General features: G+C 42.4%; 1 protein-coding gene across 1 annotated transcript in view; it reads right to left on the bottom strand.

Annotated features, from left to right (window-relative positions):
- KCNK2 (potassium two pore domain channel subfamily K member 2) overlaps positions 1–19,073 on the bottom strand; it is a 143,354-nt gene that overhangs the window by 44,570 nt on the left and 79,711 nt on the right. Inside the window, exons 4-5 of the mRNA XM_019549471.1 lie at positions 9,140–9,300; positions 4,115–4,301 (exon numbers count right to left, since the gene is read on the bottom strand). Coding sequence (XP_019405016.1) covers positions 4,115–4,301; positions 9,140–9,300 — 348 coding nt within the window. The remainder of the gene's footprint in view (positions 1–4,114; positions 4,302–9,139; positions 9,301–19,073) is intronic.

The following is a 19,073-nucleotide window of genomic DNA, read 5'->3' as shown; positions in this document are numbered from 1 at the left end:
AAATGTGTTTGCTGATAAAAAATAAAATGTTTTATGATACAATATAGACATGAACAAATTCTTATATTCAGTGGGACATGAAAAGGAAAATGTGAAAAAATATATTGAAAAAATTACTAGTATACATAATGTTCCAGTTACAACTAAGTGGGCCATTTCACATTATGTTCCTAGTGAAACATGAACAGGCCTTGCAGTGATACACTGCTACATGGGTAGATACTGCATCTATCTTAGGAAGGTCATAGAACCATAGAAATCATAGAAAATTAGGTTGGAAGGAACTTCAGAAGATCATTTAACCCAAACCCCTGCTCAAAGCAGGACCATACCCAAATATATCATCCCAGCAAAGACTTTGTCTACCCAGGTCTTAATGTTTATGTAGATCTTTGTGATACATAATACATATGTCCAGGGCTGTCCCGGGGGTGGGGATGGGGGCGCGAATTGGGGCGATCGCCCCAGACCCCATGCTTTGGGGGGCCCCGCAGAGCCAGATGTAGCAGCGTGGTGACTCCCCGCTGCCACCAGCTTCACATTTGGCTACTTAGCACCCCCCCTCCCTCCACCACCTCTGAATCCACCACCAGCTTCCTTGCATCCAGGGGTGGGGCCCTGCACAGGCTGATTTGCCCTGGGCCCTGCACCCTGCTTGAGTCGTCTCTGCATATGTCTATGTCTGTATTACTTTTGCATGTTTCACAGTTTACTTGCTACTCCCTTTTTTCCCATATTCTTTTGTTTTCTTCCTTCTGCTCACTTTTTGGGAATGAACAGGTTCTCAGATAAAATTCTGATTCTGTGGTTCTGATAACAAGGTTCATCTTCTTCCCTGCTGCCCTTGAATGCATGAAGAAGCAGGAATGAAAAGTCAATTTCAAAGAGTACAGGGTCCAAGACACATCTCTGTTTCACCCTGTTATTGATGTTAAAGGCATTTAATCCATGTCATGAGTTTTGCTTGTCAGCAGTTTGAGGTGCAGTTTCCCAGAAACCCCTGCACCTATCTCTATGAAACTAGGCAGACCTTGTCGCCTCAGAAAGTGCTACCAGCTCTGCAGTTTTTACCCCACAGTGGCTTAACACACACACGTGACATGAGTTTTGCTTTCAGGATTTGAGGTGCAGTTTCCCAGAAACCCCTGAACCTATCACCTTGAATCCTGGAACATGTCATACTCGCAGTAGGAGCTACCATCCCTGCAAGTTTCATTCAAATTAGCCATAAGGCAACAAAGTTACAGATATTTCATTGATTCCCCATTATACTCTATGGTCGAATCTCTGAATCAGTTCCTAATCTTCTGAAGAAATTCAGCCAAATCAAATCAGAAAAATGATTTGGATCTCCAAATCGAATCTCTGGCATCCAAACTGGCTGAATTTGAATTGAATAGTTCCCTGTTCACACAGGCTAGATAGATAGCTTGAAGCTTTCTCAAGCATCAGTGACTGAGTTATTATGTAAACTTGCTTTCACAGTTTTTCACTGAATAGTTTGCATCTTTCTATGTCTTTAGCTTGCAGATATCAGTCTGAGGACAACTGGTAGTTTTGCAACAGTGGATCTTTTTGTCACTGATTCTGACTTTGCAGGAGATTGAGACATAGTCAGTGTCACAGTCAACACTGTAATAAGATCTCATGTGCAGGATTTCTTTCAGGTAGTTATACTTTGTCAGTACTAGATTTAATCGGTGCCAGTGCCCTGATCTTGGATTCTTCCACAATGTCTTTTTATGATTGACCCAGTGAAGTAGGTGTTGGTAATAGATAAGTTTTGACTGGCACAGAGTTTTAACTCCTCGATTGACATTTTCATTTATATTACCAATTCCATGTTTGCCTGGAATAGCAGACCAATTCTCAAAACTACATTCAACTCTTGCATTGAAGTTACCAAGTATTATAATGGTCTTCTTCCTGTGAGTTTTCTCAATTTCTCCAGGTTGTTGGTAGAAAACATTCTTGTCTTCATCACTAGCTTAAAGGGCAGGTGCATAGACACTAAACACCATGATAAAGCCATCCGGCATGTGCACTCTAAGCATCATGAGTTGAACAGATATAGCAATGGGAATTTCACAGGAAGAAGGTAAAAAAATGGTTAGGGGGTTGGGGAACATGATTTATAAGGAGAGGCTGAAGGAGAAGCTTATTTATTTTGGAAAAGAGAAGACTGAAGATAGATTTAATTGCAGCTTTCAACTATGTGAAGTGTGGTTCCAAAGAGGATGGAGTTAGACTGTTGTCAGTGGTGGCAGCTGACAGAACAAAAAGCAGTGGTTTCAAGGGCTAGGTAGGGACAGACATTACATATAAACTGGTTTAAGTGATCAGAAACTGGTTTAAACCTGTAACAGAACAGATGTTAAGTGCACATAAACCAGTTTGAAAATGGCTGAAATTGGTTTGAGATAAACCTGGTGGAATATAGCATCAGACTTAACTGATTTGAGTCAAACCAGTTTATGCAATGTCTGTCCCAGACCCTTTGCTGGTTTAAGCTAAACCAGAATCCGCCAGCATCCTGGCATGCCCTCTTGGCTGGGCAGGGCTCTCTGCTCCGCAGCAGGGCTGTCCCCTCCCATTTTCTCCCTGGCTGCAGCTCCAGCAGACTGCAGGCTTTTCCCCCCACCCCCCGTTCTCTCTCACAATCCCCCCTCCTCTCTACCTTGCTGAGAGGTGTCTACGCATTAGCTAGCAGACCACATGCTGCCTACATTCTGTGGCAGACAGGACAAAGGGAGAATCAACAGGTAGCTGGTAATGTCCCTCTGTTGTTTTTTTAATGGGCTGATAAACACTGAATTAGGAGTGGTAAACACTGTATTATCAATTCCCTGCTAGGCTGGTCAGAAGGGAGGGAACCCCTCCCTAACCAGAGCATCCTGCCAGAGCCTGGCCATGCCCCCTCAGCTCAGCAGTGCGCAAGAGTCTAGCACTCCCCTCCCCCCACCCCCCCTGCTTCTAGCCTGAGCCACTGCAGGCACATATCTGCATGCCTGGGATGTCTGTGCATTTACAAAGTGATTTAGCCTAGTCAGGTTGAACTAACCTGCAAAGATTGAATCAATTCAGGCTCATGCTTTTTTAATGTCTGTCCCTAGCTAAGTTGCAGCACGGGAAGTTTAGATTAGATACTATGAAAAACTCTCTCATGAGGAGGGTAGTAAAGCACTGGAACAGGGTACCCAGAGAGAATGGAGGAATCTTCATCCTTGGAAGGTTTTAAGGCTGACAGATCAAATACGCAAAAAGTAAGATTGCAACCGTAATTTGTCCCCCTTGTATGTATGTGACAGGGGGCAACCTCCAGGGCCCAGTTACAGTGCCACCCACCCACCTGACTTTGGGCACACCCCCCACCTTACTCACCTGCCATGCCTTTTTGTCAAATAATTAGGATGTTATTTAAATGGGAGGTTGCCCTTTTTGCGCCTTGATATCAAAGGGTAGTATTCACCTGACTCTGACCTCCCCATTATCATGTCCCATTGCTCACAGATGTTTTCTGTGAGTTGTGCCTTAAGTGGTGAGCACCCCACTGGTACTCTGCCACACACCTTCCCCATTAAAATGGCTACTCAGGGATGTCTTCCAGCTGCCCTCCTTGCAGGCACTTCTCCAGCCTGATGCAGCCCACACTAAGTGGGAAGCACCCCAATTGTGCTCCACCATGGTATGTATGATGATAGTCTTTCATTATATGAGCAGTCTATTTTTTCCACAGGACCCCAGCCTGAGTTCACAAGATAAATAGTACCTATTGATTGAATCACATCTGTCCAGAGTTTTAGTTGCAGGGAAATTCTTTTATAGTTCCTGCAGCCTACACAGGAATAAGTTATTTATGATACATAAATTAAGACCATTCTTTTCTTGCAAATAATTACAATTTTAACACTGCCTACCTATGCCTTGTATACCTGTCAAGCAGAACTTCAGATAGCTTCAAACTCTTTGCTAAAATCTTGCCTTTGTATTATTTACCTATTACCTACAAACTGATCAGGTTATAAACAAGAGTGTTATTATTTATCATTATTGAAAATTCCATATAACATTTTATGGATTCAGGGTGAGTTACAATATTATGACAAAAACTTACCTGCAACATAGTCACCAAATCCAATGGTAGTTAAAGTGATGACTACAAAATAAATTGCATCTAATGTGTCCCAGTCTTCTATGTGCTTGAATATAACCGCAGGAAGAGCAACGAACAGTACGCAGCCAAACAATATAAATATTATTGTTGATATGATGCGAATCTTTGTCTGACTCACATTCCATTTCTATGAAAGAAAGTAAGGTGGGAAGGGAAAGAAAGAATATCTACTGTTAATCAAGTTGTGTCATTGTACTTAGGAATCTATAACCTGCAGTGACATCCGAGGAGATAGAATATTGTCATTCTGAGTCTTCCAGGGAAACAGCTTTTCAAACCAAATGTCAATATTCTGTGAAACATTTGCAAACAATCAATGTTGAACAATGTTGAACTGTAAGTACTATATGATTTTCTTTCAGTCTCAATGGATGGCATTTATTACACTCCCTGATATTAACTGATAAGCAAATTAATCAAACAAAAGTTTGACAGGCTGATTAAAAATTTTAATGGCCTTCAGACACCCTTTAATTTTGTGGCTGCTATTTTCTCTTGCAATTAAATGCATCTATTATCTTTGTGCTTGTTAACAACTGTGAATAAAAATGATGCACTTTACCCATCTGATTACACCCACAAACCAGGTATTTAGTTAAAGACAATAGAATTGTTAAAGCTTACTTTGTGTACAATCAATGAAATTAGCAAAGTGCTTAACGAGTTAATGGTGGTCCTGTTCTTATATTTTTTCCCCTGTCATTTGAAAGACAGGCACAGGCTGGAGAATATTAATATAAAATTCCCAATGCTGGTATAGCCACATTTCTCAGTCTCTTTTGGAGAACTAAATCTAAGAATGACAGAATTATTTAGAATCCGTTCTTTGAAGTTAAGATTGCCAAACAGACTGCCAAGAAGGGAACAAACTGGTGCTACTTAGACTGGGGTTTTCATCAAATAGATCAGGGCAATTATTTTGGGTGGAGGGCCGCTTAACAAGCTGTTGAGGGCCACAAAGGTAGCTCTGCCCCTTGACAACTGCCCCAACCCCTGGTCACCATCTTGGGACCGGAAGTCCTGCCCCTTACCCTGACCATTGATGCCAGAAGTCCCTCCCCTTGATCCAAGAAGTATTTCTTTTGGGAATGGGGTTTGCCATCTTGAAACCAGAAAAAAAAATTATATACTAAAAATCAAACACTGACAACAACATATCATTTTATTTTTAAACCTATTTTGTTCTGATTTGTGTGTGATTGTGTGGTGTTTATAGAGGGGATTGCATAATAGCTCAAAATGAAGTCTTATTCTTCTATATTGTGAGGGAGTGTGGGGGGATATGCAGTTTGTGGGGGTCTGTGTGCATGTGTGTGTGTATGTATATGTAGGGTGTGGAGGTATGTGTGAATGTGGTTGCATAGGTATGGGGGGTTGTGTAGGGGAGTGTTTGTGGGGATGTGTGGAGGTGTGTGTGAGTGGATTTGTGGTTTGTGGGGGCTGTGGGGTGTGTGTAGGGGGAGTGTAGCTGGGGGTGTATGTGTGTGGTAGGGTGTGTGTGTGTGTATATCAGTAAGTGGGACTCCCAGCAGAGGCATGGGGTGTGTGGTGGGGGGTGCATGTGGGGAGGGGTGTGGGGTTTGTGGGGGGAAGAGTACAGGTGGCTGCACTGTTTGTGGGCTGTGATTGTGTGGAGGGGAGGGTGTGGTTGTAGGTTTGCAGGGGAGGGTTTGTGGGTATGGTGGGGTGTACATGGGAGCCCCCCACACATACCTCCTTAAGCCAGTCAGCACCCGCTCCCACCCCGCAACAGCCCAAAGCCCACATGCCCTCTGAGGCATGCCCACTACTGTCAGCAGTGCAAAGCCTCAGCCTGCCTCACACCTGCTCCAGACTCACCCCTGTCAAGTCAGATCAGCTGGAAACAGGGCACAGCCCTGACCCACACTGTCTGCCTATGGCATGTCCTGCCACCACCAGGCATGCAGCAGAGCTGGGGTAGCTCCACAACTGCACTGCCTTTCTAGGCCACCCAGGTGATGGTGGCTTTTTCTGGCTGCCACCACAACTGGCTCCAGCCCCATGGTACTGGTGAGGACCCACGCGGTACAGACCTGACTCTGCATGATCTGTACCTGCTCCAGGCTCACCTGCCCAGGCTGAGCAGAAGTGGTGCACGACAAAAGCTGTTGCTCAGCTTGGAGGAAAAGTGGCCCCTCCCCCTCCCACTGCCAGCCATTCCTACTGCAGCCACCCAGAGCCCACACCAGGCTGCCCTGCATCTACACAGCCATCACTGCCACCTCTGGGCTGCCCAGTGAGGCAGTAGTGCCAGTGTAGAGGAGCTACGAGGCAGCCCAGCACAGGCTGCAGCGGGAATGGCCAGCAATGGGAGGGGGAGGGGCAACATGCTGAGCAACAGCTTCTGTCCTGTGCTGCCACTGCTTAGCCTGGGTGGATAAACCCAGAGCAGGTGCAGGTTGTGTGAGGTCAGGGCTGTGCAACATAGGTCCCCACTGGTACCACAGGGCTGGGGCCAACAGCAGCAGTGGCTGGAAAGAGCCACTGCCTTGGCTGCCTAGAAAGGCAGTCCAACTACAGAGCTGCCCCAGCCCTGCTGCATGCCAAGTGGGTGGCAGGATGCACCATGGGCAGGCAGTGCTGGGTCAGGTGGGACTGAAGGACCTGCTGTAGGCTGGACAAAGACCCACCATGGGCTGTATTTTGCCCACCCCTGATATAGATACCTGTCGATTTGGAAAACAAAGCAAGAGTGCAGGGCCCTTTCCACATAGGAAAACAACTAGCTAGTAGATGCATATAGACCTGATCATAAATTTTAAAACACTGATATTCTGCAGCAGCAATAATTTTATAGAGTTTTATGGAGTTTGAAGAGAAATAGAAGTGGAATGGATGACTAAATACTCATGGAATCTTCTACTATTTCAACCAAGTCTGAATGCAAATGGCTGTTGGTCACCAATAACCTGTCTATGGTTGAACTGATGGCTTTGAACCAAAAATCTCTGGTCTTTTATTCCCCTTACTTGTCTGAAAGACAGAATAGAATTCTATTTCCTTTACAGCTAAATGGGAGTTTTCTAGCCAAAGCCCTAGCTATTTTCTTGCCCTTTCTTTACATTTTGGACATATAAGCCTGTGCGCATAGACTGAGTAGTAACAGCACAAATATATATATATCTTTTAAAGCACAGAATCATGTAAGATTGCAATAATCTTAATTTATTAAAGCTGAGTAAAAAAGTGTATTAGTAATAACCAGGGAACCTGGCTTTCTCTGATTTAAAAAAATCCTCAATTTTCAGATATAAAAAGGTAACCCAAATTCCACATTTTTCCATGATTCAGATGAAACATCACTATTTATTTATTTATTTGTTTGTTTGTTTATTGTGTTTCACTTGAATCACACAAAAATGTTGATTTGGGATTCCTTTTTTTAATTAAAAAATTGGGGATTTTTTTTAATCAGAGAAAACCAAGATCCCTGGTAATGGGTCTTGAATGTTTGAGATTAGCAATTGCACCAGTATTTTTTTCTTCTCAAATGTTTCAATCTTACATTTTCCTGTTCTTTAAAGGACATTTTTTCTGCCCTGTTGCTACTGTAGATGAAAGGCTGATACAAACAGGAGTGACTCACTCAGATTTCAATCCGTTCTGCATGTGAGTAACCTTACACATGTGAGCAATCCTATTAACCTGAACACGAATCCAGTTCTCAGTAAAGTTATGCATAAACAGGAGGAAAGCCTCAGCCATATCAAGAATCAGTGAAACCATGCTAAATTCTTAGGTTTCATATCCTATAACAAAATCCCACAGCTCTAAGGAAGTAGGCTCCCTATGCAATGTATGGGAAAAGTTAGGAGCACAGAAAAGGATTCACAAAAGAGAGCTCATAGAACCCTCCAGGGTTCCAGAGTATTATTTTGGGCTGCAGCTACTAGTGCCCTCTACCACTCAGGATTCATACATGGTAACTCTCTTCTAGAGTTGAATACTTAAGACTGTTCTTGCAAAATGCAAATGAATAGGATTCTATCCTATCTTGGAATACATACTTGCTGATGCTGTAGCCATCCTCTTTTATACAACAGCTTAAAGAACTCACCTAGGAGATGGCAGACTTGGATGCCTGAAAGGTTTCCCTTGCTTGAGGGATTTCAGATCCATATCTCCTACTTCCTGTGATATTCCCTAACACCCAAATTATAGATTATTCTTTAATGGCTCTTCTTCAGCCCCTGATATTGAAGACTTTTCTTTTTTATGGAGTAATTAAAGAGTCATTCTGGCACAGAGAGAGAAAGAGAGAGAGCATGACTCACTAGATTAGCACAAAATAGAATAGCTTCAATGGGAGAGAGTGAAAATGCTCCCATCCCAGAACAGCTGACAGTCTGATCGGGTTTAGATGTGAGAAGAGTACCACACATCTTAGCCCTGGCCAAGTCTAAAGTGCTTCTGGGAATTTTAACTACATGGGGAACACAAATCTGAAAAACAAAGAATATCTCTGGATATATGTCTTCCTAGGATTAAGCAGAAGATGAGTGGAGTTTTGAAGATCACAATTTTAAAATCAGGATTCCAATTTTGTTTCTAGTCCAAACTCTCTGGTTAAATTCCTTCTATGTGGTTCAGTGCTGTCATTTTTTAAAACAAACTCCTAACTCCTAATGGTGACAAATCTTATAGCAAACAACACTTTAGAGGATTTTAAGGACAAAGGAAAATGTGATTGATTTGGATCCTGTTCCTCTTCCCAGCCTTAATTACTGCAGGAAACTAAATCTGAAGGTTTAATATCTTGAACTTCATCCAGTTCACAATCAACGAAGTTGGATAACATGCTCAGCTACAGAGACCTTTGAAACGCTCTTGCCAAACATTAACAGTCAGGTCTTTTCTTAATCATTTTCCTCTATTTTTTCAACAAATTTGCTATATTTAGAGCAGTAAGTATCATCCAGGGCTATATATATTTAGAATACTCACAACAAATGTATCTTCAACTTTGGCAATTCCTTTTCCAAATATGGTTCCGAGTTGATCTCCAACTCCAGCCAACAGAAAACCAAACAGAGGAATTCCCAGTAAGGCATAGATGATACAGAATATCTTTCCACCTTCTGTACGTGGTGAGATGTTTCCAAAGCCTAAATTACAAATAACTTGAGCTGTTTATAAATTAGTTACATATATGTAAATCCAGCAGTCAAAAAATATTGCAGGAACAGGAAATGTTTAAATGGCCCCTGATGGATAGACACCGTATATTGTTAGGGACATAACCTTCTGATTGGATTTTTGCTAATGTTAAGCTTTTGACATTTAACAAGTTTATCTTCCTTCTGCAGTGGAATTTTTATCTCAATTATATATATTTTCCCCCTTCTTTGTTGGAGTAACTACCACCAAGATTAAATATTAGTTTGTTGTTTACATAAATCCCCTACTGAAATCACTTGGCGATAACCTTCATTGACTTCAAGGGGAGATTTGCCTGAGTACAGGGTACTGGATCTGACCCTCCAAAATGGGAATTATAATAACTAAAAAAATGAAAAATGTATACCAGGAAGCTTTGAACAGTCTGCAACTCTTATAAAATTCACTATTTACATTCATAACCAAGATCACAATGAACTGTTTCTTCAAAGAAGACAGTATAAAACTGGTTATTGAAAAGGCAAGAAGGGGATTTGTACATTAAAGAAACTATTCATATCTTGAGAATTAAAAGTTAGGTCCTTCTTGTGCACAAATATAAGTTTTAGCAGACAAAGTAAAACAGCACTCACACCACTTTACAAACTTGAATGCATTTCAGCTAAAATAACCTCCGTCCTTAATAAACATATTAGCTCCATTTTAAAATGGGAAACATGAGGTACAAAGCATACAGAACTCAAGCCTGCAAGATGCTAAATACTAGGGCTGTGCGAAATTTCACCACCAATTTTGTCTCGACACGGTTTTAACCTGTTTCGAGGCTGAAACAGCAAATTGAAATGAAACATATGTGGTTGAAACAGCCTCAAAACAAAATGAGGCAAGTCGAAAAGTTTCACTGCTTCAATGCTGTTTCAACATTTCACCCATAGGCTATAAGGGGGAAGGTTGAAACAGCCTATAACTTTGTCTTTTCTGGCCAGATCTGGATAAACCTTGCAGAAATGGTAGCCCCTTCTGAGAACAACAGATGTGCTAAGTATCAAGAAGATAGGTGCAGGGGGGTTGGAGAACCTGCACCCCAAATTCTCGAGAACCAAACTTGTGTCATGTATATGTGTTAAGTCACAGCAGGGTCAAAACATGCAGAAATAATAGCCCCTGCTGAGGCCACAAAGCCTGCCATGTTTCAAGGAGATAGGTGCATGGGGATCAGAGAAACAGCAACCCAAATCCTGAAAGCAAAACTCATGTCACATGTATGTGTTAAGTCACAGCAAGGTCAAAACTGCAGGCATGCTAGCCCCTGTGGAGGCCACGAAGCCTGCCAAGTTTCAAGAAGATAGGCACAGGGGTTTGGGGGAAACTGCACCTCAGGCTGCGGACAAGCAAAACTCATGACATGGATGACACTGTATGTTAAGGTGCAGCAGGGTGAAAGCTGCAGGCCTGCTAGCCCCTGCTGTGGCCACAAAGCCTACCAGCTGTCAAGGAGATCGGTGCAGGGGTTCTGGGGCCCTGCACCTCTCACCACAGGTAGGCAAAACTCTTGTCATGGGTGCTTGTGCAACTGTGTCTGTCTTGGGGCACACTGTGGGGGAAACTACTGAAGGCCTGGCTGCTAGGCCCTTCTGCGGCCATTGAGCCTGCCAGATGTTAAGGAGATAGGTGCAGAGGGGCTCGGGGGGCCTGCACCCCTAGCTGCTAACAGACAAAACTCATGATATGAGTGCTTGTGCAACTGACTGTCTCTGTCTTGGGGCAGTTGATTGTCTGTATTGATTATTTCCTTTCCTTAGTCTGTGGTTTTGTAGGTGTTAATCCATGCTCATTAACTCATTATGTAGTAGCTAGCTACTGTGTATTGAGCTGGTCCCTGAGTGAATCACGATTAATTGTTAACTGGTAGCACAGTAGCTTTATTGGCCAGGCCTGCAGTAGTTCCCCACCTCCACATCAAAGCAAAACACTGTTCTGTCAAAATGTCAAAACGCTGGTCAAAATGGAACACTTCTGTTTCGCACAGCCCTACTAAATACTCTCAAGTCCAAGCATCTCAGAGGATTGGCCTCTGAAGTGACTCATTCAGTCATACAGGAAGCATACTGCAGAATGAAAACCGGATATTCTCTGTCCCAGTTCTGTCTCTTAAGCAAAAAATCACATTGTTCTGGGGGATTGCTACACCACAGGGCTCAAAGCTGTGCTATTTTTCATGCGGAATTTCAACCTAAGCTATTTTTTAAATAAAATAATTCAACAGAAAATTTACTATGAAATATAAAAAAGTCAAAATACTTTAGCCAGAAACTGAAAAGTTTTGGGCTTTAAGCATTTGGTTTTAAATTTTAAATATTTTACAAGGAAAATATGCTTTCAACAAAATAATTTTGTTTAATCAAAATAATTAAGTTATCTTTCAGAAATAGTCTAGATTAAACATTTCAACCAACCTTCCTCAGAATTTACAAGGTGTGTTATATTGTTTTTAGATGTAATTCATCTTTTTTACTCAATGGGATATAATACAGACCTATGAACTTTTGGATACTAGAGATTACCAGTGAGTGAAACTCTCTTTTGTATCTATATAAACTTCTGTTTAATTATTTTGAGCACTGGTTCAGGCAGAGTTTCTTCATGCAGTACATTTGCTTATTTGTATTACTCATGTACAGAAATGGGACATGAATCAGAACCAAAGCCTTTCATGCAAAAATCTCAAAAGGCATATAAGCACACAGTTAAATTTTATAATATTTTAAATAAAACCTGAGTATGAATGTTCTGGATTCAGTTGTAGATTGGAAAAGTATATAACAAGTGTATGCAACAAATATCAAGTGTTTAACTGTTATAGCAAATTAAGAATGTATAGTTATTACAAGATTTTAACTTATAGAGACTATTCAAAAATGAAAAATATCCAAAACTAACTACACTTCTGTTGCACGCATTGAATTCTTCCAAGGCATTCATTGGCTATACAATGACCAAAACCATTCTTGGTATAACTACACACACAAAAAAAGAACTCCAGGAAACCCAAGTTTGCCTCAATATGCATGAATTAAGCCTAATATAAATTTCCCCCAAAATATGTTTTCATGGATTTATGACTGAGAAAAACAGAACGATAGTAAAGGGTAAAAAATTATATTGATGATAAACCCAAAGTCAAGCATTAATAACCCCCCCACACTTGCACACACCCAAAATCAGAAGCATGGTTATAGTCAAAACAAATGCCAACAAGTTAACTATGGAAGTACACAATTTGGGCCCCCAAACAACTTTAATTCCACTCTGTCATGATGATATGCAACTATGATTCATATGATTATGAAGCATTTTAGTCCCTGAGACATCAACTGGTCTTTGAAAAAGCAGATGTTTTCTTCCTTTCCTTCTTTGTTACCACTCACAATCTCAGCACAGGACAATTAAATATAGTGCTCTGCACTGAACCAGAGCCAGGGCTAAAACCACTGAGGACTGGCATTCAGAGAGTCAGAACTGATTCATTCTCCACCTTATGGCTCCAAACATATCTCACAATGCAAGAGGAAATTTGACTCAGAAATTCAAAATAAAGTTGGATTCTTTGCACTTGTGGCCAAATCAAAAAAGAGAAATGTACACTCTAGTTAAGTCTCCTTTCATAAATATGTCTGTGTGCTATGAAGAGATTCTCTGGATCAACTGCTAGGAAGCCTCAGTGTAAATTAAAATCAATATACTAAGTATATAAAAATCACACTTTTGCTTTTTGGCAATGCCCTTGGTTTGGATGAGGGGTTGTTTGTTTTTGTTTGAGGGTGTGGGGGTTGTAGACCTGATGCAGTTCCATACAATGTCAGTGGTTCACAGTGAAATTAACATACTGACACCACAAACAGGAGGTCATTTTGCACTCCTCCACTCTTCAAAGAATATGCTTCCTGTAGAAGACTGCTTCTAGTAGGCAACTGTCAATCCTCTGGATTATGATGTACATATAAGAGATCTAATCAGACACATTATGAATCCACTTGTGGCTGACAAGCCCAATTTGAGAGTGACACAGCTTGTTACAAGTTTCACAGATCCACATGTTATCTGAGTTGGAGTCCAAGTTTACAGCATGCTGCTTTCTTCTCTCTCACTTTGCTTCCTCTGGATGAAAGCCACTTCATGTTTAGCTGCACCTAGTGCCAGATGCTCCCTCCAGATTGGACAGGTTTCTGTGTGCTCTCCCAGCTTTCTATGCTGATGCTGAATGCCTTCATATAGTTTTTGCACATATAGCAGTACTGCCATAGAGGACAACCCCACTTTCTAGAGCCATCTCAAATCTTGGTATACAAAATATTCTTGGGGATGGGCTCTCCTCCCATTCTCCTGACATGGCCCATCTATCACAACCTCCTCTTCTTGATAGTGGTTTATAAATGTGTCAGTCCTGCATGCTTCAGTACCTCTGTGTTTAGTATTCTGTCTTCCCGCTTTATTTTCTAGATCTTATGCAAACACCTCACATGAAAGCTGTTCAGTCTCTTGACGTGCCATCAAGGAACTGTTTGTAATGTACTACTACTAATTACTATGAGAACAATTCTCTCTCATTCAGATTTGTATATTTACATGTCTAGAGACATATTTTGCATAGGAACCTAAAAGTATTCTCTCTTTTCTTTTACCTGCATCTAGCATATTTTATGTGCTCTTCAGGATGACTATTTTTCATGTAGAAACAATGCGTCCCCTTTTAATTAATTACACATGAAAGGTTCTCACGTTACCAATTAACAGCCTGCAGTGTTTCTTTGGCTGGATTGTCACTTTATAGACTAAAGAGTACAGTGTGTTCTGGAAGTCTATCATTATAACTCTTCTTTGGTATGCTCTTTGCCCCAGTTGAAATGGTATAGCATGAGATTTCCATCACACGCAAATCATTCATGCTTTATTTCTTATGTGCCATAACATTCTGCCACAAATAAGCCTGATAGCTACATAACTTGCTCCCAAATTCTGTCCTTACTCTCTCATCCTGTAAGATATTCTCTGATTTATGAATCAGGAGAAGAAATGTACTTGTATTGTTTGGGGTTGATCCAGTTGCTCAGCCTTTTGTCTAAAAGAATGCTCTGAATGTCTGAAAACGACATCAGCATGCTGGTCCTGCTTAAAACCAGAGCAAAAATACATCTCATACATCATGCTGAGACTAGAGCATAAACCACAGGGACACCACTACATGCCTCTAAGTATCATGCTGCTCTCTTCTATTTGCAGTTGATGAAACAGAAATTCACAACATTACTTGAATAACTGCCCTGGCAGCACACCCATTCACCGCAGATCTTGCTCTTCTGCTCCATCAGCAACAGTAGAAGCCAACACCATAAAAGCACTTAGGTGCCTAAATCCAAATGCGAGATCAAGAGAAACCCTGTCAACCTCAGAGGCATCTGAGGATATCTTTATTATGTGCAAAATAGGGCTGTGCTATGTCAGTACTAACTTCTCAACTGGAAGCAGCAGTACAGCTTCAACAGGAGGGGTGGAGAATGTCCCCTATCCCAGCTAATCTACATACTGGTGAAGAAAGTACTCTCCAGAGAAATTTGAACCCATTCAGGGTGAGGAGGACCAAGAACCAAGTAGATCGCCCACTTCTTGGTTGAATGCAATAACTACTGGGCTATTAAGTAGAAGTTTGGTAACACCACCTTCTCCTGTTCGAGCAGGAAGCCAGATAATCATACTCAAAAGGATGATTTAGGCCAGGGTATTGGTAGCCATCCCATGGTGACAGGGTGGTTGTGATGCCCCCTGGTGGCTGTGTGGCCCCTCTCTGGCTCACCTGCAGCCCTTCCTTTTGATCATTCACCTGCCATGCCTTGCTCTTATTGAAAGTTATATAAGGGAGGCTGTGCATGTGCTCTGAATGCACCTGAGCCTGTACTGATCACCACCACGCCCCTCCTAGGTCCCCTCAATCACCACTCTGCTTCTCAGACTAGTAGGCTTTGTTGGCCTCTCTGCATCTCTGCTGGGCTCCTGTTGCCTTAAGGGTGTATTGCATGGCTCATACCTGCCTTACACCACGTCCTGAGCTGGTCTCTTTTCCCACTCTGTCATATTGACTGAACTACCTCCTAAAATGAGCAACAAGTACACTCCATTCTCCACTCCATCATCTCTTCTCCTGGATAGGGACTGTAAATGGAAATTTGCTCAGGGATGGCTGAATTCTCATGTTCCTGCACATAGATCAGATACAACTTGGACATAGACAGTTGGGGTTTGGTTCTAGAGGGTCACAACCCAGTGAATCAGAAACAGATACGGCCAGGAAGCTAGGGTCCCACCTAAAGTAAGGGGATCAGGAACAGGTAGGTCAGGAGGCCAAGATTTGTAAGGGAAGCAGGCAGGCAGTCACCATGGGTAGAACCACGAGGCAGAAACAGGAAGTAGGGATCCAAACTGGAGTCATTAGCCAGGGGGTCTAGTTTAGGCAGCTATATCTGTAAGAGGCCAGCACAAGGGTGGTTCAGGCTGAAGTGTGGAACAAGGAACTAGTGGCAGGAACAACGATGAAGCCAAGAAGCCAACAGGAGGGACCCAGGAACCTAAGGACAAGCAGGCAGGAACCATGAACTGGGAAATTAGGAATCAACAGGTAGAAGCCCAAAACTAAATAGAGAAGCATCTCATCTTAAGTAGCCTGCTGGGCATTGGAAGAGCTGTCGCTCATAAGCAGACAGCCATGCCTGTACAGGGAATTTGGGGACAGCTGGAAGTAATCAGGTTGCTGGCACCCAGTCAGGTGACCAAGAACAGCCGGGAATAATTTAGCCTGCTTGCTGACATATGTCCTGACACTAACACCATAAGCACACAGGCACTAGCCCTATGCAAGGCAAGGTTCATCATATCTCTTGTCTTATATTGCATTTCTAATCATTTCATTCCACAGAGTTGGCTCCTAGATTTAGCCTTGCTTTTGAATGGTTCATGCACACATTGCAAGAACCTGATCCTGAACCTATTGAAGCTAGTGGAAAGATTCCTGCTGAAAGTCCTAAGAGCATTTTACCAATCTTTGTCTATAGTGCACTAGATCAGAATTGAAATGTTAGTTCTAAAACTGGGTCACCTTCAACAGAGGCAACATCAGTGTCCTTTTTGGACTCCATAAAGCATAGCATGACTTCCCAATTTCATAAAATCACTTTCATGTTTTGATAAGTGCCAAGTGGGCCTCTAATACCCCAAGGATTTATATGCATTTAGAGTATGCTAGCTCTGTCAGGTAGTTATTGACAGGTTTAAAAAAAGGGTAGTTTCCAGTCACTCATATATGAATCAAAAGTGAGAGGGCATTGAAAATATAGACTAATAGGTCTATTAAACAAGATAAAACATTACATGGTTTTAGTTGCAAGACATCCAATAACACCCAAGACTCAACTTACATATATGATTTAGGAGGCACTTGTTAGCTTTGGCTTAAGTACTAGAACAAGTAGTATAAGCATTCATTACTTCTTAATGATAGCAATAAACATTGTGGTTTACTAATTTTTCTCATTTCACTTAATTGATTTCAAATACACATACATAAGAAAGAAAACTTTTATAATTTTTTCCATTTGAGAAAGGCCCACCTTTGACTAAAATATTCTTTTTAGATGGATATTTTTTTCATTATGAACAAAACCAATACTGTTCAAAATATCAACTTCTAATTTTTTCTATAATGAATAACAACTTGCTTAATAAACATGCAAAAGTACAAATTCCATGCAATTTTATGATTTAAAAAGTCTCTAGGACACAAACTAGCCTGAAATTAAATGACAAAAAATTCTTGCATAAAACTATATTACAAAGCTCTCATTTTATTTTTCATCTACACCCACAAAAGGAGGATATCTTCAATGAAGATATAACAAACAACATTTGTTTCTAGTACTGACAAACTTTTGCTTTTGATGCCCAATTGATGATGACTCAGTCATTTAAAAAGCATCCTCAGGTTCCTGGCTAAAGGGTCTTTCTCCTCTGCTCAGGGTCAGCCATATTCGGGATCAGGAAGGCAGATCAGCACAGACTGCTGGGGGGAGGTGATGGGAAGAGGAGATTTCTCTTCTTCTGTAGCAGGGGTCATGGTCCTCTCCTTTGGATCTGTAAAGCATATTTGACCAAACTACTTCCTACTCTTTCAGTGGCAGGATATTGAGAGTGCTTTCATCCCCTTACTTTACCTGTGGATAGTTAAGATGTTCCTGTTGTTTTCAGACATTGGCCTTAGTAGATGTGTGAGAGGGTTCCTTATGCAGTTTTGTCTGGAATAGGCTAGACCAGGGGTGGGTAAAAGGACCAGATCTGGCCCTTGGAGGGATTTTGCCCAGCCCACAACTTCGCAGCCAGACTCCATTTCCCAGCTGATCTGGCAGCAGCAGCTCCTTTAGCTGCCACTGTCAGACCTGGCCCCACTGCCAGGGCACCCAGGCCCATCTGCCCCACATCCACCTCCCAGGGTGGGACCTGCATGGGCAGGGTAAAATAGAGCCATAAGACCATGGGCCCATGGGGTGTGGTGCCTAGGACAAGACAGGTGGGCAGGACCAAGTAGGCCCCAGAATCATGGGGTGGTAACAGCACAGGGCCAGGCCCAGGGCAGAGTCACAATCCACTCTCCATGTACTCCTGCAATGGCCATGGGTTCTGCAGGCTGGGGCATGCAGGGAGTGGATCATGGCTCTGCTCCACCCCATGATGTCACCACTGCATGATCCTCGCCAAGCCTCAGAAGCAGCTTCTTACTTGGCTCCTGGCTGGTCGTCAGGGGGACCCTGGAATTGCAGAGGTGTGTGGGCAGCAGATCATGGTTCTGCCCTGGCCTGGCCCAATGTTGTCACTGCCCAGTGATACCAGGGTCTCCCTGGCCCTGCCTGCCCATCTTACCCCAGATGCCACTCCTTGTGGGCCCATGGCACCATCCCAACACCCAGCTGCACACCTTGCCTGCACAGGTCCTGACCCCAGCAGTGGGTGCAGGGGAGGATGGGCCTGGGTGCCCCGGCAACAGGGCCAGGCCTGGCAGAGGCAGCCAAAGGAGCTGCTACTGCCAGGAAATAGAATCTGGCCTCTGGGCTGCAGACCAGACAAAATCCCTCCATGGGCAAGATCCAGCCCGCTGGCCAGATTTTTCCCATGCCTGGGCTAGACAGACACTTGTATATGATGGTCCTGCCTTGAGCAGGGGATTGGACTAGATGAAATCCTGAGGTTCCTTCCAGCCCTACTTTTCTATTATTCCAAATATTCATATCCTGGTGAAAAGACTGGGGGTTTTATTATAATTTCTCACCCAGAAATATTTTTGAACAAGTAGTCTTCACTGAAGCTAGTAAATTCTTTCTTATTGAAAGGAATCCATATGGCTGTTTTATTTATGCGACTATATCCAGAGGTCTACTTGCTTTATTTGCAATATTGAGAATTAGAGACTGTCACTTCTGAATCTTTTTTTTTTAACGTAAAGTAGAGACAAATGGTCTGCCCAAACAGTTCATGTTTTCTTGTTGTTTTTGAGAGCCCGCAAACTGGTTGACAGGCTGGCTAGATGATGTCTCCAATCCAAAGGTTGTCAGGTACACTCAACACTATAGCTCTAAGTCCCATCCCACATTCCGTGTCTCTACTTTATACTTTGTTCCTGTCAATTTCACTATGTGGCCCACTCTATTCTTCTCCTTCTTCA

This window comes from Crocodylus porosus, unplaced genomic scaffold (assembly GCF_001723895.1).
Source record: "Crocodylus porosus isolate Cpor-Errol unplaced genomic scaffold, CroPor_comp1, whole genome shotgun sequence".
NCBI lineage: Eukaryota > Metazoa > Chordata > Crocodylia > Crocodylidae > Crocodylus > Crocodylus porosus.
This window is presented reverse-complemented; position numbering and strand designations above follow the sequence as displayed.